Source organism: Vanellus vanellus, assembly GCF_965231255.1.
Source record: "Vanellus vanellus genome assembly, chromosome: 3".
Taxonomy (NCBI): Eukaryota; Metazoa; Chordata; class Aves; order Charadriiformes; family Charadriidae; genus Vanellus; species Vanellus vanellus.
The window spans coordinates 103245004-103263622 of NC_138907.1; the positions used below are offsets into that span (position 1 = coordinate 103245004).

The 18619-nt window shown below is 36.3% G+C and overlaps 2 protein-coding genes across 4 annotated transcripts in view; one reads left to right on the forward strand and one right to left on the reverse strand.

Moving 5' to 3' along the window:
• Positions 1–15473, forward strand: part of ANGPT2 (angiopoietin 2) — a gene marked incomplete at its 3' end in the record, with an annotated part of 43375 nt that extends 27902 nt beyond the window's left edge. The window contains exons 4-8 of one of the 3 annotated variants that reach the window (XM_082480422.1): positions 1283–1413; positions 7953–8054; positions 8569–8735; positions 13072–13202; positions 14642–15473. In XM_082480422.1, coding sequence (XP_082336548.1) covers positions 1283–1413; positions 7953–8054; positions 8569–8735; positions 13072–13202; positions 14642–14802 — 692 coding nt within the window. Of the gene's footprint in view, positions 1–1282; positions 1414–7952; positions 8055–8568; positions 8740–13071; positions 13203–14641 lie in introns of those variants that run through there. The other 2 variants (XM_082480420.1, XM_082480421.1) reach the window with 2 other exon arrangements.
• The window catches only part of MCPH1 (microcephalin 1), a gene marked incomplete at its 5' end in the record, with an annotated part of 134459 nt that overhangs the window by 65091 nt on the left and 50749 nt on the right, over positions 1–18619 (reverse strand). The gene's annotated exons all lie outside the window — the stretch shown is intronic.

The following is an 18619-nucleotide window of genomic DNA, read 5'->3' on the forward strand; positions in this document are numbered from 1 at the left end:
TACTGTAAGTTGGATCACAAGAAAGGAAAAAGGTGTTTGGAAGTCCTCACTTTCAGTAGTGTCCTAAATAATATGATGTAGTAGGTTTTTCTGAACAAAGTAAATCCCCAGTTTTTTGTCTTAATAACCGACACTATCCCCTTAAATACCATTACCAAGGCTGTACATGTTCCTGCTGATGTTATCTGCTATGCTAGTGCACAAATAAGTAAACAAGTCAAAGTCATGTTGGCTACAACACTGTTAAACCCAGAGTGGAAAAAATAATGAATGTTTGCCAAAAAGACAAAATTAGCAGGGAAAGCTTCTAAGACAGTATACAAACAATAGAGTGTGGAAAAGCAATTAAAACACCGAATGTGTTATTTTTATATTTAAAGCAAAGCATGTAAACAGGTAAATAATGAATAAGCAAGCTAAAAAGAACATAATAAGCAACTGTAATATAAGCATGTATTTATATGACACCTAAAACTTTGTACTAACTGGCTGTGCCTGTTAGATTAAATTAAAAGGGAAAATACACAGAACCAACCCCAAAAGGGTCAAATATGAAATATCAGTCAGCAGGCGAAATGCCAGGAAATTCCAACCTCCATAGTTAATAAAGAACTGAACAAAAAGATGAGCCTTAGATTGTTCTGTAAAATAAGAAGGCTTAGGCATATTAAAAGGTATTTTTCACACAAACGAATTCCAGAAGGGATGTTTTCTTACTGGATTGGGCTGAGCTACCAAGCTTCAACTTGGTACATACAAAGTTGTTCCTGCTCAGCACGGGGGCAAAAAAACTAGCTAAAACTTTCTAAGAGTTGTTATTCCAATCAGCTGTATATAAAAGATTTCATAACTCTTATGTTAGATTTCACACTACTAGAGTACTGGCCAAAGGTCATTATTAATATAATTAGCTGCTAGTTAGATACGTTTGTAATAGTAGTTAATGCATGCAGAGGTTGTGATGCATGTAGGAGTCCAGCAAAGGCAATGAATGGAAGCAGAAACTGTTCAGCTGAACGAGATGCTATATCCTAGGTTTTCTTATTCAACATATTCGTAAGTGTCAGCACTTTTCAACCTATCAAACAAGCATGCTCATATCAGAATAACGTCTCTAAATAATATAAAGTAACACCACACATAATACCTTGCTCTGTCATTTCTTTCAAGACCAGGCATATTTTTCAGAACTGCAAAGCTTTAAGCTGATTACATCATTAATTGCTTTTTAGTAACTTTTATTCATCTCCTCTAATGCCTTCAATTTCTATTGTATTTTTAGCAGCTAAGAACAACTTCATAGCTAAAGAGGAGCAAATCAGCTTCAAAGACTGTGCTGAAGCTTTCAAATCTGGACTGACAACAAATGGAATCTACACTTTAACAGTTCCGAACACTGCACAGGAAAAGAAGGTAGGATGGCTATAAAGTGCTACCTAGGCATACTGTGTGTTAAAAAGTTATTTGATCTGGTAAATATGCTATTTTAAAGGCTAGTTAATAGTGGGGTGTATTACATACCATGTTTTTTTATGAGCATTTCATCACTTGTAGATCTGAGTATCTCACAGGAAGAAGAAAGTCCCTTCAGGTGAAATCTTGGATCAGTTGAAATGAATGAGTGTCTTGTTCACTTCAGCATGCCCGAATTTCATTCTTTGTTTCCACATAATTAACACAATTTAAGCAATATAGTGCTGTAATTTATTTATAAAATCTTTAACTCCAACACAATTGCTTTGCATGATCAGCAGTCTCCTGTCTCCTCTAAGTTTTTAGTTCCTTCATATGCCCAAGTCCCTTCAGATGGCAAAAGGACGTAAAATCAGGGGCATGGAACAGCACTCATGTAAGCACACTACTAGTACTGGACTCATATATGGGTTCCAGTTCGTTGTTATGCAGAGTTTTAAGAGCATTTGCATAACAATTAGATTGGCAATTAGATCAGCACAACTGACACTGGGTAACAGGGAGGACTTTCCTAGAAAATACTGCTCTGATTTAAATAAAAGGCAAGAGTTTGCAGTAGTTTCACTAGATCAGTTTAAATTCCTTTACGAATATTTTTTCCCCTATGTGTTTAACTGAAATGAACTTGAATGTAAAGTTAATTTAAAGCAATACACCATACCTCTATAGAAGAGGCCTTGAGCTAAAAATAGCACTCAGTGGGTGAAACACTGGATGCCTGACAGAGATGCTCCATTTACTTAAGTAAATACAATGGTAAAGCTTCTGATAGTATAATTCAGTTGAAACAATCAATAAAATCTGAAAGGGAGAAAAGTCCTGTGAGGATAAAGAACCAAAAACTGCAGTGAGCATTCTGAGGAGTGGGGCTCAAACGGTGAACGTTTGTTTCCAACTTTTCCAGCAGAGCAGGGACACACAGGAGGCTAAGGGATATTTGCATATAAACAAAAATGCTTAATATATTTGTTAGAAAAATATTTCGTTTTCCTAATGTTTTTATTTTATAATTTCATATTGTAAGCATTTCCTTACAAGAACGGAAGCATTTTATGGGATTCCTAAGGCTCTACTTTATTATATCAGAAATACTTGGGGGAAAAAAAAAAACTAACAGAAAGTGTAAAAAGCAGAGAAAAATGAGGGCGCTTGTGGAAAAGTAATTGGTAAAAGTCTGACAAAGCATTTTTTTCCCCAAGTTTTGATAGTAAAGGTTTAGAAATTAAGTTCACCAGTGACTAGTCTTTGAAGTGCCAGAACTTCATCTAGCCCAAGCCAGACTTTGTGATCTTTACCCTTACAAAGCTCTCAAATAAAGGAAGTAAGCAATTTGTTTGGGTAAGATCTATAAAATACAATACATAAACTGTGGAATTTTTGCAGATATCATCTAAAGAAATTATGATATCTGCAGTCTGCTTCTCTTAAGGAAAAAAAAAAAGGAGGCTGGTTTTCCTTTGGAGTAGTCTAGTCTATATTCAATACATCTGTTTCACGGGAAAATTAGTTACATAAGATGCAATAAAATGTTTTATTACACATGAAGCACATTGGTATTTAAATAGCAAAGATATCTACAATCACAATTTTAAATGCTAAAGGAGATGCAAGCTACTGCATCTCTAAAGTAATAGATTGCATCAGTCTGTTAGACATCTTTGAAAGGGTTACATTCCTTAAATCTCTAAATATTACTTGCCTCAAACTTATACCTTTGGTTTTAATTTTACTATCAAATATAATACACAGAGCATGCACATTTTCTAAAAGCAGACGCAAGTGCATGACATACTACAGAATGAAAATTTCTGTCATAAACTTTAACACTGCAGTTTCAAAGCCATAAATGTTTAGGCAATTTATATGATCTGAGAAGCCAGAGAAATGCACATTTCTACAAAACTAAAACTTACTAAAATATTCTATCCCTGAAACAAAAGTACAATCGCAAATTTCCTGGACTATAAAATACATATACAATGCTTTACATTTGAATATGGAGGCTTAAAACACTTAACAAAAATACCCATTTTGGTAATTGACTAGGTTAAAAAGAGTAGCTAAAATGTTATAATTAAATTAGTCATTCATTTAATAATACTAAAGACTTTTAATCTTATTCTGCCCACTTCAGATAGAATGAAAAAGACAATGAAGCTTTTACTTATGGTATGACATGAAAACTTATGGTATGATATGATTTATGGTATGACATGAAAATAAAAGACTAAAAGGTTCTAATCTGATGCAGATTTTTTATACAAATACAAATACAAATGCATAAGAGGAGTTGTCAAGGGAAGTGAAGGTTTAGGGATAATCAACACATTAAACCATTTTCAACTGTTTATGATGTGGATGGCCACTCGGACCAGGAAACAGAATGACCTTTTTTATTTGCCAAAAGTGCTGCACTGCTGTTTATGTTTTTGTCTTTTCCTCTTGTAACACCTTCTGACCTCCCAACAGGCTTATAAACAACTTCTGTGTAATCTGTAACTTATCCCACTTTACTAATTTGTCTCCCATCATAATCCAAAACTAAAGAATTACATACGGGAGCTGAGAGGAAAACAATTATTTCATTCCATTAATATTTTCAAGCCTTCAAGCTTTCCTGTTCTGCACCAGGACAAAAGCTAAGTCCTTTTAAAAACACTGAGGAAAACCAGCAAAGGACTGCTGACGCGAGGAAAAATGGCAGGGGCAAACCCATGAAAAGTAAATAGCTTCATGTTTACAGCAGTCATCCGAACCAATTAACCTCCTGGTCTTAACCAGGCAGAAGAGTTGGGTCTCTATGACCCTAATATATTAGCTCAACTGTTACTATAACTATTACCAACATATTAACCCAAATCGCCAAACAGTGGCTGAAGCAGTGGCTAAGCTCTTCCCTATTTTCACCCCTGCTGAGCTGAGTTTTCGTCCCAGAACCAACACACATTCCGAGGCAAGGCCTTTTTAACCAAAACTTTCTTGCAGAAAGTGATTTGGGCAAAGTTTGAATTTACCGACAAAATGGTTTTGCATAACTTTCCTAAAAAGTGATCATCCAGACAACTAGCTACTCATTTCAAAAGCAGCCCATGCCATAGACTTTATGTTTAAAGTACACACAACACAAATTGTTTCTAACCCCAAGCATTAAAAAGGAACAAACGTGTAGCTTCTCCAATACAGTAAGAAGTCAGATGAGGGTGGGTTTTTTTGTGATTTTTGGAAGTCTCATCATCTGTCTTTTTCATTGGTAACTGGTATTATGTTAAATTACATTAAAATCCATGCATGCAGTTATTTTTTCCACAACAAGGAAACTAAGACCGCTATTCCTATCTAGTCGCATCTCTAAGAGCTAGAGACAACAGCATACAAAATCATCAAGCATCATGATCCAAAATTGTTCAGACAACAGCCAAAAGTAATGCAAAGAGACACCGCACAGATGTGGCAGCCGCACTTGCTTTGGTATAAAAACTGTAGTGGATCTTCATCCTGATAACTCAGCCAGAGCCTTACCATTCAGAAAGGAGGTCTGAAAACACTTGTACTCCAAATATCCTAGTGTACAAGAAGAAAGAAGAAAAACTACTTGCTCTGAAAGTCAACTTCCTAGGCAGTGAAGACATCAAATTGACTGCTCACAGCTTATGCGCTTATCATTGTTGGAAAGGGGACTACTTCTGGTTACATGTACATTACAGTATATTCAAAAATACAGCACTGATCTGTAGCTGAAGGTGAAAAATATAAACGGCTGACCTTAGCTCTAACAGTGCTACAGCTGCTAGAACTGTAGGTACTGAAGCAGTTCACAAGATAAATCAAATATTCCCCCTGCCAATTTGTTGTAATTTGAGAGGCTAATCTCTTTATTCTTTTTGGCATCTGTTTGAAGACTCCTGCTGCCTGCCTAATCTTGGTATCTATTTTTACTTGTTTTATGAAATGTTACATTTCTTCCTTTTGAATATAAAACCCAGGCTAGGCTGAAAGGTCAGAAGAGTTCTGTTCTAGTAATGAGTGTTAGAGAAAGCCTCATATGCATATCATTTTACTGAAGAATGAAGATTTTTTAAAAAAAGAATTTATAGTCCAAATAAATGCTTCCTCTCCCCTCATCTTTCACATACATCATGAAGAAATCGTTCCCTCTGCAGACTGACACAGCAATTTATTGGGTTTATGTTAAACAAAGCAAATCCTTTCCTTAATCTTCATTTTACTGAAGTGTATCTCCATCCTTAAAATTACTTATGAATATATATCATTCACTTAAGTATTTTTAGTAAAAAGTAATAAAACCAGATCAACTTATTTCATTAATTTTCTTCCTGTAATCTTTACTACCATTTTTATTCATTGATTTTATTTTTTCCCAAATTAAAAAAACCAAGTGTGTATGTAAATTTGAATTTCCTAGTTTTATGGTAAATATTTTCATCTTGTTTAGTCAGCGAATTGATTTCTCGGGAAATGATCTGGAAAGCAAAGGAATGATTTCATGAGCGAAGCTGCACATACGAGGGCGTGAAAGACAGGGTTCCGGATTGCCAGTCAGGCCTGAAAGCACAACATTTCACTGTATGATGCTTACTTAAGAGGTGGTAAAAAGCATTTTCACTTTTTAGCTAGTTCCAGGGGGCAAGTGTGCAACCACGAGGTACAGCAGATAGAAACCATACACTGAAATCTCAAACAGCAATAACCTTCTCAACTTTCCACCCAAGAAAGAAAAGGATTTCCCTCTCCAAGGCCATAAAACCGGCATCTTTTAGAAGCACTTATAGATGACTGACATGAAATTTTTTGGTGAGGAAAAAATGATATTCCCAAATTTACATAAACTTTATAAAATTGTTACTGGTAAGAAAAATCTACATGAGATTTATATAGACTTCTTCAATTTCTTATTATTTGTTTCAGTTCATAGAATCATAGGGTTGGAAGGGACCTCTGGAGATCATCTAGTCCAACCCCCCTGCCAGAGCAGGGACACCTTAGAGCAGGTTGCACAGGAACTCATCCAGGTGGGTTTTGAATGTCTCCAGATATGGAGACTCCACCACCTCCCTGGGCAGCCTGTTCCAGTGCTCTACCACCTTCAAGGTAAAGAAGTTCCTCCTCATGTTTAGGTGGAACTTCCTATACTCAAGTTTGTGCCCGTTACCTCTTGTCCTGTCACTGGGCACCACCGAAAAGAGCCTGGCCCCATCCTCCTGGCACCCACCCTTTAAGTATTTATAAGCATGGATCAGGTCCCCCCTCAACCGTCTTTTTTCCAGACTAAAAAGACCCAATTCCCTCAGTCTTTCTTCATAAGAGAGGTCTTCCAGTCCCCTAATCATCTCAGAACTCCTTTCTGAATGGTAAGGCTCTGGCTGAGTTTAGGAACTTTACTTCCTAAAATGACACAAACCACTGCCACAGAACAGAAGGAAACTCTGGCTTCTCTGAAGTCATACTTTTTCAATTAATTTTGAGGATGTCTAACAGTTAAAATGTTTAGCAATAACTTGGCAAAATCAAAGATGAGTTATCAATATTTGGAAACATCTTGTAGTCATTACTTTTTTGTTCTAGAATATAAGATATTCATTGCAGTCTGTATATATAACAACATGGCTTCAAGATTTAACTTTCAGGTAATAGTAGTTCTACACCTAAATTTAATTTTGGGGTGAGACCGTCTGCAAAAGTATAGGACAATGACAGTGGAAATAAAAACATATTTCAGATTGCTTACTTCCTGAATTTAACTCTGACAAACCACGGGAAATTTGAATGGATCGCTCAAAAAAAAGCTGGAGGAGTGAAACCATCTTTCAGGAAAAATATTTCATCAGGGAACTCACAAAAATATCAGTGCAAGAGGGAAGTATAGAATCAGAAGCTACATTCAGTTTTTTCTTCCTTTAACACCAGCTATCAGATATTTTTAAATTGTTATTTGTATTCTGTTAAGCGTGATATATACTTAGGAAACACATTTATTTGCGGACAACAACAACTGATTTGTATGAAAGCTATGAAAAACAGCATTGTTAGGTTAATACACATTTTGCACTTGAACAATTTCAAACATGCCACTCTACAGAGGAGGGACTCTTTACTAAGGAGTGTGGTGATAGGACAAGGGGTAACGGTTTTAAGCTGAAAGAGGGTAGATCTAGATTAAATATTAGGAAGAAATTCTTTACTCTGAGGGTGGTGAGACACTGGAACAAGTTGCCCAGGGATGTTGTGGGTGCCCCACCCCTGGAAGAGGTGTTCAAGGCCAGGCTGGATGGGGCTTTGAGCAGCCTGGTCTAGTGGGAGGTGTCCCTGCTCATGGCAGGGGGGTTGGAACTAGATGATCTTCAAGGTCCCTTCCAACCCTTCTATGATTCTATGATACAGAATTATGCAAAGTACATGTTTTCTATTTTTGTTTTCCCATGACTCCCTGTACTTACGCTGTTACATGCTTATTCTGTTAGGCCTACTGTGACATGGAAACTGGTGGAGGTGGTTGGACTGTTATTCAGAGACGTGAAGACGGCAGTGTGGACTTTCACCGGACATGGAAAGAGTACAAGATGGTAAGCAATGTTTTCTGAAGCCTTAACATTAGTTATTATCTCAAATCTGATATAATAAAGTTATATTAATAGCATCCTTAGAATGTAAGCAGGTTTTAGAAGTAGTCTTTGTCCTTAGATGTTCATTTTGGAATGTCAGAGTAGTACGAGTTGTTTGCCTCAGCAGACTTGCAAGTGTGATGTTTGTTTTTAAAGAGAAAACTCACTTTTCTTTAATCAACTGTTCCATGATATGTCCACATTTTTTTAGTTATTTATATTTGTGTTTCTAGTGGCAACAGTAGAAACTGCTTCAAATCTACTAAGTAATATTAATTCACTATTTCCAATTCCTGAGTTTGTCTTTGCTGAAATTAACTTTTTGAAATATTACAGATCTATAACCCTCACAGAGACAGTAAAATTCTTAGTTGACAGATTGAAAACTATTAAACTTAAAAACAGATAAAGTTATCGTTTCAAACTGAAAGAAAAAACAAGCCAAAGCTATTTAAATATACAACTTGAATTACAGGGATTTGGTGATCCTGCTGGGGAGTACTGGCTGGGAAATGAGTTTGTTTCTCAACTGACTAATCAGAAGCGCTACGTTCTTAAAATACACCTGAAAGACTGGGAAGGAAATGAGGCATATTCACTGTATGACCACTTCTCTCTAGCAAATGAAGAACTAAAATACAGGTAAGCAGAAAAATCAGGTCTGAATAAAAAAAGAGCTGATAATAATCATTCTAGACTGTGTAGATAAATGACCTTATTTCATACAAATTATGATTTTTTTTTCAATTCACACAGAAAATAATGTTTGCTCCATTTTTCAGCTATTGCTTAAAACGGTGTTAATAGTATTTTTTTTTTCCCCAACGGAGACAATGTATATTTTGCTAGTGCACACTGGGTGAGAGTAACACACAAGATGATATGATATAGGATATACTTGTCAATATCGCAGACGGCAGTGCACAATATTCAGAGCAATAGGAACATGTCTGCAGTTGCTATCAAATCCTGATTCCGGGCAATAGATACATTTCTGGAAGGTGGATGACTAAGATGAACAGTAGTGCAAGGAGATTTTCCACTTAAGTCAGTGGCTAGTGGGAGCTGTACTGTCATCATGAAGGGCACAGTGAGGTAATGCTGTCTTCTCCTTCCATGACCCACTGGATTGGATTCTCAAAGAATAACGATTCTACCAGTGAAAATGAAGCTAATAGCAAATGTCCAGTTTCACCCCCTACAAACTTGTCAGTTTAAACACCAGATTTTAATAGACCAATTAGTTATGCTCCCATCATTCTGTAAAATGTAAGGCTTCACAACTTCTTCTTACATATTTGGTTAAAATAGGAAATAACATATGTTTTAAATACATACTTTATATATAAATAAATATTATGATAGTATTATACATTTTAAATAGTATCAGTGTTATACATTTTGAAACAGTATCGGCCACAGCTGAAATATATGGCAATTCATACTTCATTCTCCAGTTTCTCTGTAAAAGCAGTAGACATTGTTTGATTGGTTATAGAAGAAATGAGAGACTCTACAGTATAACAGATGCTTTCCTACTACATAGTCCAGGAAATGTTTCTTTATAAGAATCTTACAGATTCCTGGAGCTTTAGGTGACTGGACAGAAAAATTACCTGAATTTAGATTAATTTCTCCAAGATTCTTAGCAGCTATTTGTTGTAAACTAAGTCAGTCTGACACTTGAGAGAATTGATGCTGTTCACAGAATGGTAGGGCTTTGAAGGGACCTTCAGAGATCATCTAGTCCAACCCCCCTGCTAAAGCAGATCACACAGAATCACATCCACGTGGGTTTTGAATATCTCCAGAGAAGGAGGCTCCACAGCCTCTCTGGGCAGCCTGTTCCAGTGCTCTGTCACCCTCAAAGTAAAGAAGTTTTTTCCTAATATTGAGATGGAATTTCCTGTGTTCCAGTTTGTGCCCATTGCCCCTTGTCCTGTCACTGGACACCACTGAAAAGAGTCTGGCCCCATCCTTTTGACACCCATGCTTTAGATATTGATAAGCATTGATGAGATCCCCTCTCAGTCTTCTGTTCTCCAGGCTAAACAGACCCAGGTCTCTCAGGCTTTCCTCATAAGACAGATGCTCTCTGTTACTTCAACTCAAGTCTTATATGCAAAGCAATCCAAAACTATCAGCATCTCCCTCCTCCAAAACATTGGATCTCAACGCCTTAGTAGTATACAGTTGTCTCAACTCCAAAGCAAATATTTTTTCATCTGGAAACAGTCAGAATCTACAGCAGAGATTTTTTTAAAGTAATGCTTTAAAATACTTATAAAGGCAACCTTTGCAAAATGGGTCATTACCCTTGTCCACTTACAATATTAAAAAATAATTACTGAAAACTAAGATGGTCGTCTGTAAATAGATACTTTATTTTAAAATGCAACCAAACATGCAATGCATCGTAGAATGCAGTGGATTAAAGAAGATACTTAACATTATGAAAAAGAAAAAACCTAAGAAAGTACTGAATTAAGAATAACTTTCATTACATTGAAAACTTTAATACATTCTGAATGCTGGAAAGATTATCAGTTGGGTCATAAAACTAAAATTTCATAGATTTATAGAGAAACTGAGATCAGAATGGACTTCATTTGAGTCAAACTTCCTGATCTCAAAGCTATGAGGTCAGCCATATTGCTCAGGGCTTTATCCAGTTGGGTCTCGATAACCTCCAAAGGTGGAGACTGCACAACCTATTCCACTGCTTGTCTGTCCTCATGGTGAAAAAGGTTTTCCTGATATCCAGTCAGAACCTCGCATTTCAATTTACAACTATTGCCTCTCATCTTCTTTTAAAAATTGAATAGTAAAAAAAAGAAAATTCTCTGCTTACATTGACTTCAAATGATATTTGAAAGTCAAGCCTAGGTTTATATACTTGGAACCTTTCATACCATTTATGTTAGAAATTGGCTTACAGAATTTTGAACTCACCTTAAGAATAAATAGAACATTTAACTTTTTGAAAGAGATTTTTGAGAAAATCTGTAATGAGCTGATCTTTTGAAACCTAAATGAATAAAAATTTCATTCATTCTTAATATTTTCAAATAGGGAATAAATTTGGGTTAAAATAATCTGTTAAACTACCAAAAGACAACTTCTATCATAAGCAGAGAATTACATGCAAGAAAAGGACTGATCCATGGCCAAGTTAGTTCTCCTCAGAGTCAGATCACACCCTTAAATAGAATATCTCTGAGAAGGATGAGCTATTAGATTCAGAAATGCAATCACCAAAGAGATACTGTAGGAGGAGGGGGTTCAAGTCCTTCCAATTCCACATAACACAGTAATAGCTGTGTAATCGCCTCCCCAGTTCAGTGCCCTGTGTCTCTCCCCACCAAGACTGCATTTGCATCTGTGTAAGCAGATACAAACAATAGCAGCCTCACTGAAAGCTTAACTTGCCAGGGAATTGAAGCAAACTTAAATACCTCTATTTTGTTTAATCTTTATCAGTGAACTGGATGAGGTGATCAAGTGCACCCTCAGTAAGTTTGCAAACGACACCAAGTTAGGTGGGAGTGTCGACCTGCTTGAGGGTAGGATAGCTCTACAGAGAGATTTGGACAGGTTGGACTGATGGGCCTAGGCCAGTGGTATGAGGTTCAACAAGGCCAAGTGCTGGGTCCTGCACTTGGATCACAACAACCCCATGCAGCGCTATAGGCTTTGGGAAAAGTGGCTGGAAAGCTGCCTGGCAGAAAAGGACTTGCAGTCGTTGGTCGACAGCCCGCTGAATATGAGCCAGCAGTGTGCCCATGTGACCAATACAGTCAACAGCATCCTGGCCTGTATCAGGAATAGTGTGGCCAGCAGGACTAGGGAGGTGATCTTCCCCCTGTACTCGGCACTGGTGAGGCCCCACCTCAAATACAGTGTTCAGTTTTGGGTCAAGAGGTACAAGGTACAAGAAAGACACTGAGGTGCTGGAGCATGTCCAGAGAAGGGCAACAAAGTTGGTGAGGGGTCTAGAGCACAAGTCTTAGGAGGCATGGCTGAGGGAACTGGGGTTGTTTAGTCTGGAGAAAAGGAGGCTGAGGGGAGACCTTATCGTTCTCTACAAGTACCTGAAAGGAGGTTGTAGAGAGATGGGTGTCAAGTCTCTTCTCCCAAGTAACAGGTACCCAATAGCACAAGAGGAAATGGCCTCAAGTTGCACTGGGGTGGGTTTAGATTGGATATTAGGAAAAATTTCTTCACCAAAAGGGTTGTCAAACATTGGAACAGGCTGCCCAGCGAAGTGGTTGATTCGCCATCCCTGGAGGTATTTAAAAGATGTTTAGACGTGGTGCTTAGGGACATGGTTTAGTGGTGGTTTTGGCAGTGTTAGGTTAACAGTTGGGCTCGATGATCTTAAAGGTCTTTGCCAACCTAAATGATTCTATGTTCTATTAACACTAATAAATCTGTGAAGGATGTGAAAAGGAAGAGTATTTAGGAAAGGGAAATATTGAGAAACTCCTAAAATATCAGTTACTAGTTGGCAATTAGTAGTCCAGGTAATGCTGTTACCTCTAATAGATGCAAAGTTGTAATGCTACATTGCCATGTTGTGCTAACAGCAAAATAGGAATAAAAAAAAAAATTGGTTTAAACTTTTGAACTCAATTAATAAAAATAATTGCACACAATCTACTTACAGTATTAAGAAATGAATGATATATATGAAAAGTTCCAGGAGTTATTATCTACCTGCTCTCATTTTCTTCTAATATAACATGAACAAAACAGTCATCTCTAAAAATGTGAAGGCTGTTCATTGGAATATTGTGCTGACCATTTCCACTCATATGAAAACATTATGCTGCAAAACAGCTTACAACAGTACATTGGCCAGAAGAGAACTGAACTATTTGAACAGGATATTTATTGCAAACTATTCCATCATTATTTTGCAGACCAACTACCGTTAACTTCCACATAATAATTGTTTTTCCATTCTTCACTTCTACAGGATCTACCTTAAAGGACTTACTGGGACAGCGGGCAAAATAAGTAGTATAAGCCAACCAGGAAATGATTTTAGCACAAAGGATGCAGACAATGACAAATGTATTTGCAAATGTTCACAAATGCTAACAGGAGGTAGGAATGTTTTTTTGTTTCTCATTCTTCCTATTTTTATTGGCACTGAAATTGTCTGTGAGATAAATAGTACTAATTTTGACTTAGTGAATTTTGACTATTGAAGAAGTCCAAAACTCACAGATAGAAATGCTAGTACGGTGACTCCAAATGAAATATTTTATCATTGGACAAAGGTTAGTTAAAAAATAGAAGTTAAAACTGGAGAAAAAAACAGTTTCTCAAATTGAGGTACAAGAAAGTCTGTAATTGGGGAACTAAACAGAGTGACAGCAGATTCTTCCAAGGAATGAGATAACATAGTCTCAGAGATCAAAACACTTAACCACCCCACCCCCCCACCCCCCGGCAAAACCTTGTTTTAGAGATTCAGTTGGTCAGTGAAATGTGTCCTGATTCTTTAGGCACAAACCAATTTCCTAACTATCCAGAGGAGAAGAAAAGCCCCAAAGTTGCTGTATACTGTATATGCCACAGAATGGTACATAAATTTAATTCCATATTTCAATATAATTATGAAATGGCAACATATAAATTTAAGATACACCACAATTATGAGATATCTACATTTTTCTAATGATTGTTCACTAGTTATTGGAGTTTTAGGTGGTATTTTTATCTGGAACCACACAAGCCACTCTATGATTTGTCAATCTAGAATTCCACATTCTGAAATGTATACAAACTGCTTTGTAAATTTGACTTCTCTTCCTGTTATCTCTTAAGGAATGGTTTGTTTCCCTATAGCACAAGTTGCAAGACAAAAGACAGCTTCAGTTTATCCAAAAGGATAATTGGATTACTGCCCTACAAAACAGAACACACACATTATCGCCATCATAACAGAAGTATAAAAATATTATCTTATTAATACAAATAAATTTTGCTTATGACCCACTAACAGGTCAGGACCACAAGGGTACAAGTTTGGCTTGCTTTTTTCTCCTTTTCCTTCGTACAAAGTTTCAGCACAGGGTTTTTGAACTAATCTGCACAGGGAACTGAAACAGATAACTGAACTAATCCTCTAAAAACAACTAAGAAAGGAGTTTAAATCTGTGAAGAATAGGAATTTACCAAAGAATGGATAAAAAACAAAGACGACTCAATATTGTTATAGTTCAAGTCAAGCTCTGCCCTGAGACCGTCAACAATGTTTGATCTCGATCATAAACTAAGCTTGATTGAGGGCCTTCCCTTCTCAATTTTAAACTACTATGTGTTACATAAGAGTCAAGAATATGTAATGAATACATAAATAGATTTCCTTGCTGAGTTTGAGGGACATATTTTATACTGACACTTCCAAATCATAAGAATGAAATCCTGGTTTTGGATTTCTTTTTCATTTCAGGACAAAGCGTCCTTATATACTGTTAAAAATTACCTGTTGTAACATTTTCATCTGCTGATGTTTTTCTTTGTTTTCTGTCTTGCAGGATGGTGGTTTGATGCGTGTGGTCCTTCTAACCTCAATGGAATGTATTATCCATTACGACAGAACAACAACAAATTCAACGGTATCAAGTGGTACTACTGGAAAGGCTCGGGATACTCTCTCAAAGCCACGACTATGATGATTCGACCAGCAGATTTCTAAATGCTTTTGCATTATGTGAATTATGTATTGTATAGTTTTCAAAGACTTCATTTGCTGAGCATATAAACACACATTTGCAACTTATCTCATTTTCAAGCACAGAAAACTAGTGTTTCTGCGCTAGTGTTCTGATGGGATCACTTCAGTACAATTCCTGAATTGCAACAGCCTTGATCAGCTAAAGCTCATACTATTCAACTAGACACAGTGTCTAAAGCATCAACCTGGTATAATAGTGATTTGGCCAAATGACTGAATAAAAAGAACCTCCAAGAAACTGTCAGACGACTTAAGGACTCTGTTTTACTGATCATTTATGTTATGTATGTGTTAGTAAATAACTGGAACTGTGAAAAATACCTAAAATAGTTTTAGAAATATGCATTTTGCCTCATCACTGAACTTTAAACATTACTCTAATATAAAACACTTAACTAGATCTAGAACTATTTATCTCTGTGTCATGTTTGCCTTTTATGTACATAAAAAAAATACTGTCCTGTAATTAGCTCAATACTGTAGTTAAAGAATACATTCTTTCCCACCATAGTCTCCTAAACAGTTTCTTACACTTATTCAGGGATTTTTTCCCAATAGCCTGTATTACTTTATTTAACAGAGGACAAATAGCATTTAAGTACTTGGCATTTATTATTGGGAAATACTGTGTACAAAAGTCACCATTTCTTTCAGTTTGTACTTATTACAGTCACTATCTTTAAGTTACAAAAATCCCTGCAAATTACAATATGGTATGTGTTTCTTTATATTTTTATGAAGATTGCACTTTTTTCCTTTCCTTGTCATTTACCTGTAAAATAACTGATCAGTATTTTACAAACCGAGACAATGGCATTAACACCAAATGTCCAGTTGTCTATGACAATCAGTTATCACCTGGTGCTGTAGTATGGTTTTGTAAAAATAACCTAACTAAAAACCATATACATATTCTTTGATACAATTAAATTTAGGCTCATACAAGTTACTACATTTTAAAAACAGGAAAAAAAATCTGAATGTTACCTAAGGTCATACTGTTGGTTTTTTTTCAGCAAGGTTAGGACTTCTCCCTAGAAATTCTCTGTAGGTAGGCCCTCAATGTATGACACAATGTGAATAAATTACTGGGTGATTTTTGCTTTTTAAATTTTGTTATTATTGAATGTTTTAATATTGTAGACTATACATATGGAGTTCAGATTGAGAAGATACTCCTTCATAAATGACACAAAATAATTTTGTACAAGTTTTTCCCCAAATTAACTTTAGGTTTTAATTCTCATGCTTAGTCTTTGCCTTAAAGTAATTAGTAAATTTTTAATTTCAGCAGGTGACTGAATTAGTTACAAGACAAGAACATATCTCATACCAAAACAAAACCCCCAGACACAACATTTCTGGAGGCTTACTTAACAAAAGGCATTGTATCTTAAAAACAGTAAATGACTTTGAGAAAGATGGAAGAAAACTCTTCATTTGATACTGACAATCGTTAAAACTGCTGTCAGAGTACCCTACCATTCATACCTCCACCATTCTTCACTGAAAATATGTCAACATTACTAAAGGGGTAGCTGAGACAAAAAATACTTCTAATATTACTTCATGCTCTTATTTTAAATAACTGTAAATTAATTATTTTAAATGACTGTAAATTAACAGTCATCATCTGAAGAGTTGCATAAAATAATCTGAATGTATTTAAGATTACTGTTTAAGTGTTTTATTGTTTCTCCTGGCAGACTTGTAAGGATAAACACATGCCAAACTAAAAAAATACTTCACAAAATTGCTTTTATGAATTTCTAAGAAATGTCTTAAAAAGCAGGTCTAGTAGAGGGCCACCAAACTAGTAAAGGGGCTAGACATACCAAGAAGCACACGACAGCAAGAGAAGCACGCGGGCTACCAAGAGAGGCCGAGAGAGCTGGACTTTTTCCAGCCTGGAGAAGAGAAAGGGAAGGGGAGACCTTACTGCTGTCTACAGCTGCCCGATCAAGGACACACTGAAGACAGAGCCAGGCCCTTCTTGGAGGTGCACAGCAATGGGACAAGAGACAGGGACAAGAGGCAGCAAACACAAGTTCAAGTTGGGGAAATTGGATTTTCTTTTTAATTTCTTCATTTATTACCATGAGGGTGGACTGGACAAGTCCCTTGGAGCAGAGCGTTGGACTAGACAACTGTCACAGGTCCCCTTCTAATCAAAAATATTTTATGTTTCTATTAAATTTAATAGAAACGCTGAGTCTAGATTACTGTATTTCCCGCTTCATTGCATTTAATCAGACAACTAAAGAAAATACTCCCAATATTTGAAATAGTGAGTATACCCAGCCCAATAATCTAAAAAAAAATAAATACAAAATCAAATAAAGGGGGCCTACAAGAGAGCTGGGGAAGGACTTTTACTAGGGCATGTAGTAATAGGACGAGGGGGAATGGCTTTATACTGGAAGAGGGTGGGTTCAGATTGATCATTAGGAAGAAGTTTTTCACTTTGAGGGTGGTAAGGCACTGGAACAGGTTGCCCAGAGAGGTTGTTGAGGCCCCATCCCTGGAGGTGTTCAAGGCCAGGCTGGACGTGGCCTTGGGCAACCTGGTCTAGTGGGAAGTGTCCCTGCCTATGGCCAGGGGGGTTGGAACTTGATGATCTTCAAGGTCCTTTCCAACCTAAACCATTCTATGATTCCATGATTCTATGATTCTTCAAAACCATGATGGAATCTGGCACAGTATGAACGTTCAACCAGGCAAAGGAAAATAGTGCTAACTTCCAGTTGATGTTAACCTTCATTATTGTAGTAAGAAAACGCTATATGACAAGAATAATTAAATATTGCATGGCTAGTTTTGATTTGTTGGAAAAAAGTCTTTATAAAGCTTAAAGCTTTTTGATGACTATTCTGGGAAAGTGATTGAAGACATTGATGTAGATGTTGAATGATACTTTTTCTTTTTTTGGAAAATGGAGTAGTTTACCAACACAAATGTAAACTTTTAGAGTGAATTTATTTTTAACTGACATTTTATCTAAATGAGATTGCACAGCTTAAACTGCAAACACTGAAGTGAAATGAGAGGAGGACATTTCGGAAGGAATGCAATAATAGGGAAAAGAAGGCTGCAACAACTGCTTTGGACTTGGTACAAACAATTAAAATATAACAGCAAGATAACCCCTTCTTTTAATTCCTTCCTGTAATCCAATAAATGGTATATAAAACTAGAATGCAGTTTCATTTTCTCCGAATACTTCTTAGGGAGCAGAAAAGAAATAATAAGAAAAGGAAGGGAATATAAACAGCATTCATGATCAAATAATAACCGTACCTTTAAAAATAAGATATTCTTTACAGTAAGAAAACGGAATGACTCAAATAAGGAATGATTGGAAAGGTGATGGAAATATCACCTTGGACACTGTGCAAGAGGAGCACACTGCAAATAGAAGTGATTTAGGCTCTCAGCAACACCATAACCTCCTTCAATCTTCTCACAATCTCTCGAGCCCTCCTTACTTCTACTTCAGGAATAAAAACTGTAAATAGAATCTAAAAAACAACTCCAGCAGGAATCAATTCCAAAGAATGCTATGTAAGTTGTTACTGATAGCATACTTGGATATTAAAAAAGGTAGTCCAAGAAGAAACAGAAAACTAAGAACAGCTTAATCTGAAGTACTGTGTTCTTTTTTTCATAAGAATACAAAATGGGGGCAAAAAAAGAACATGCTTTTTATTTATTTTTCACATTAAGTTTTACCATTCTTAATGTATTTGCTATACCAAAAAATCTACTTTCTCCTTTTAGA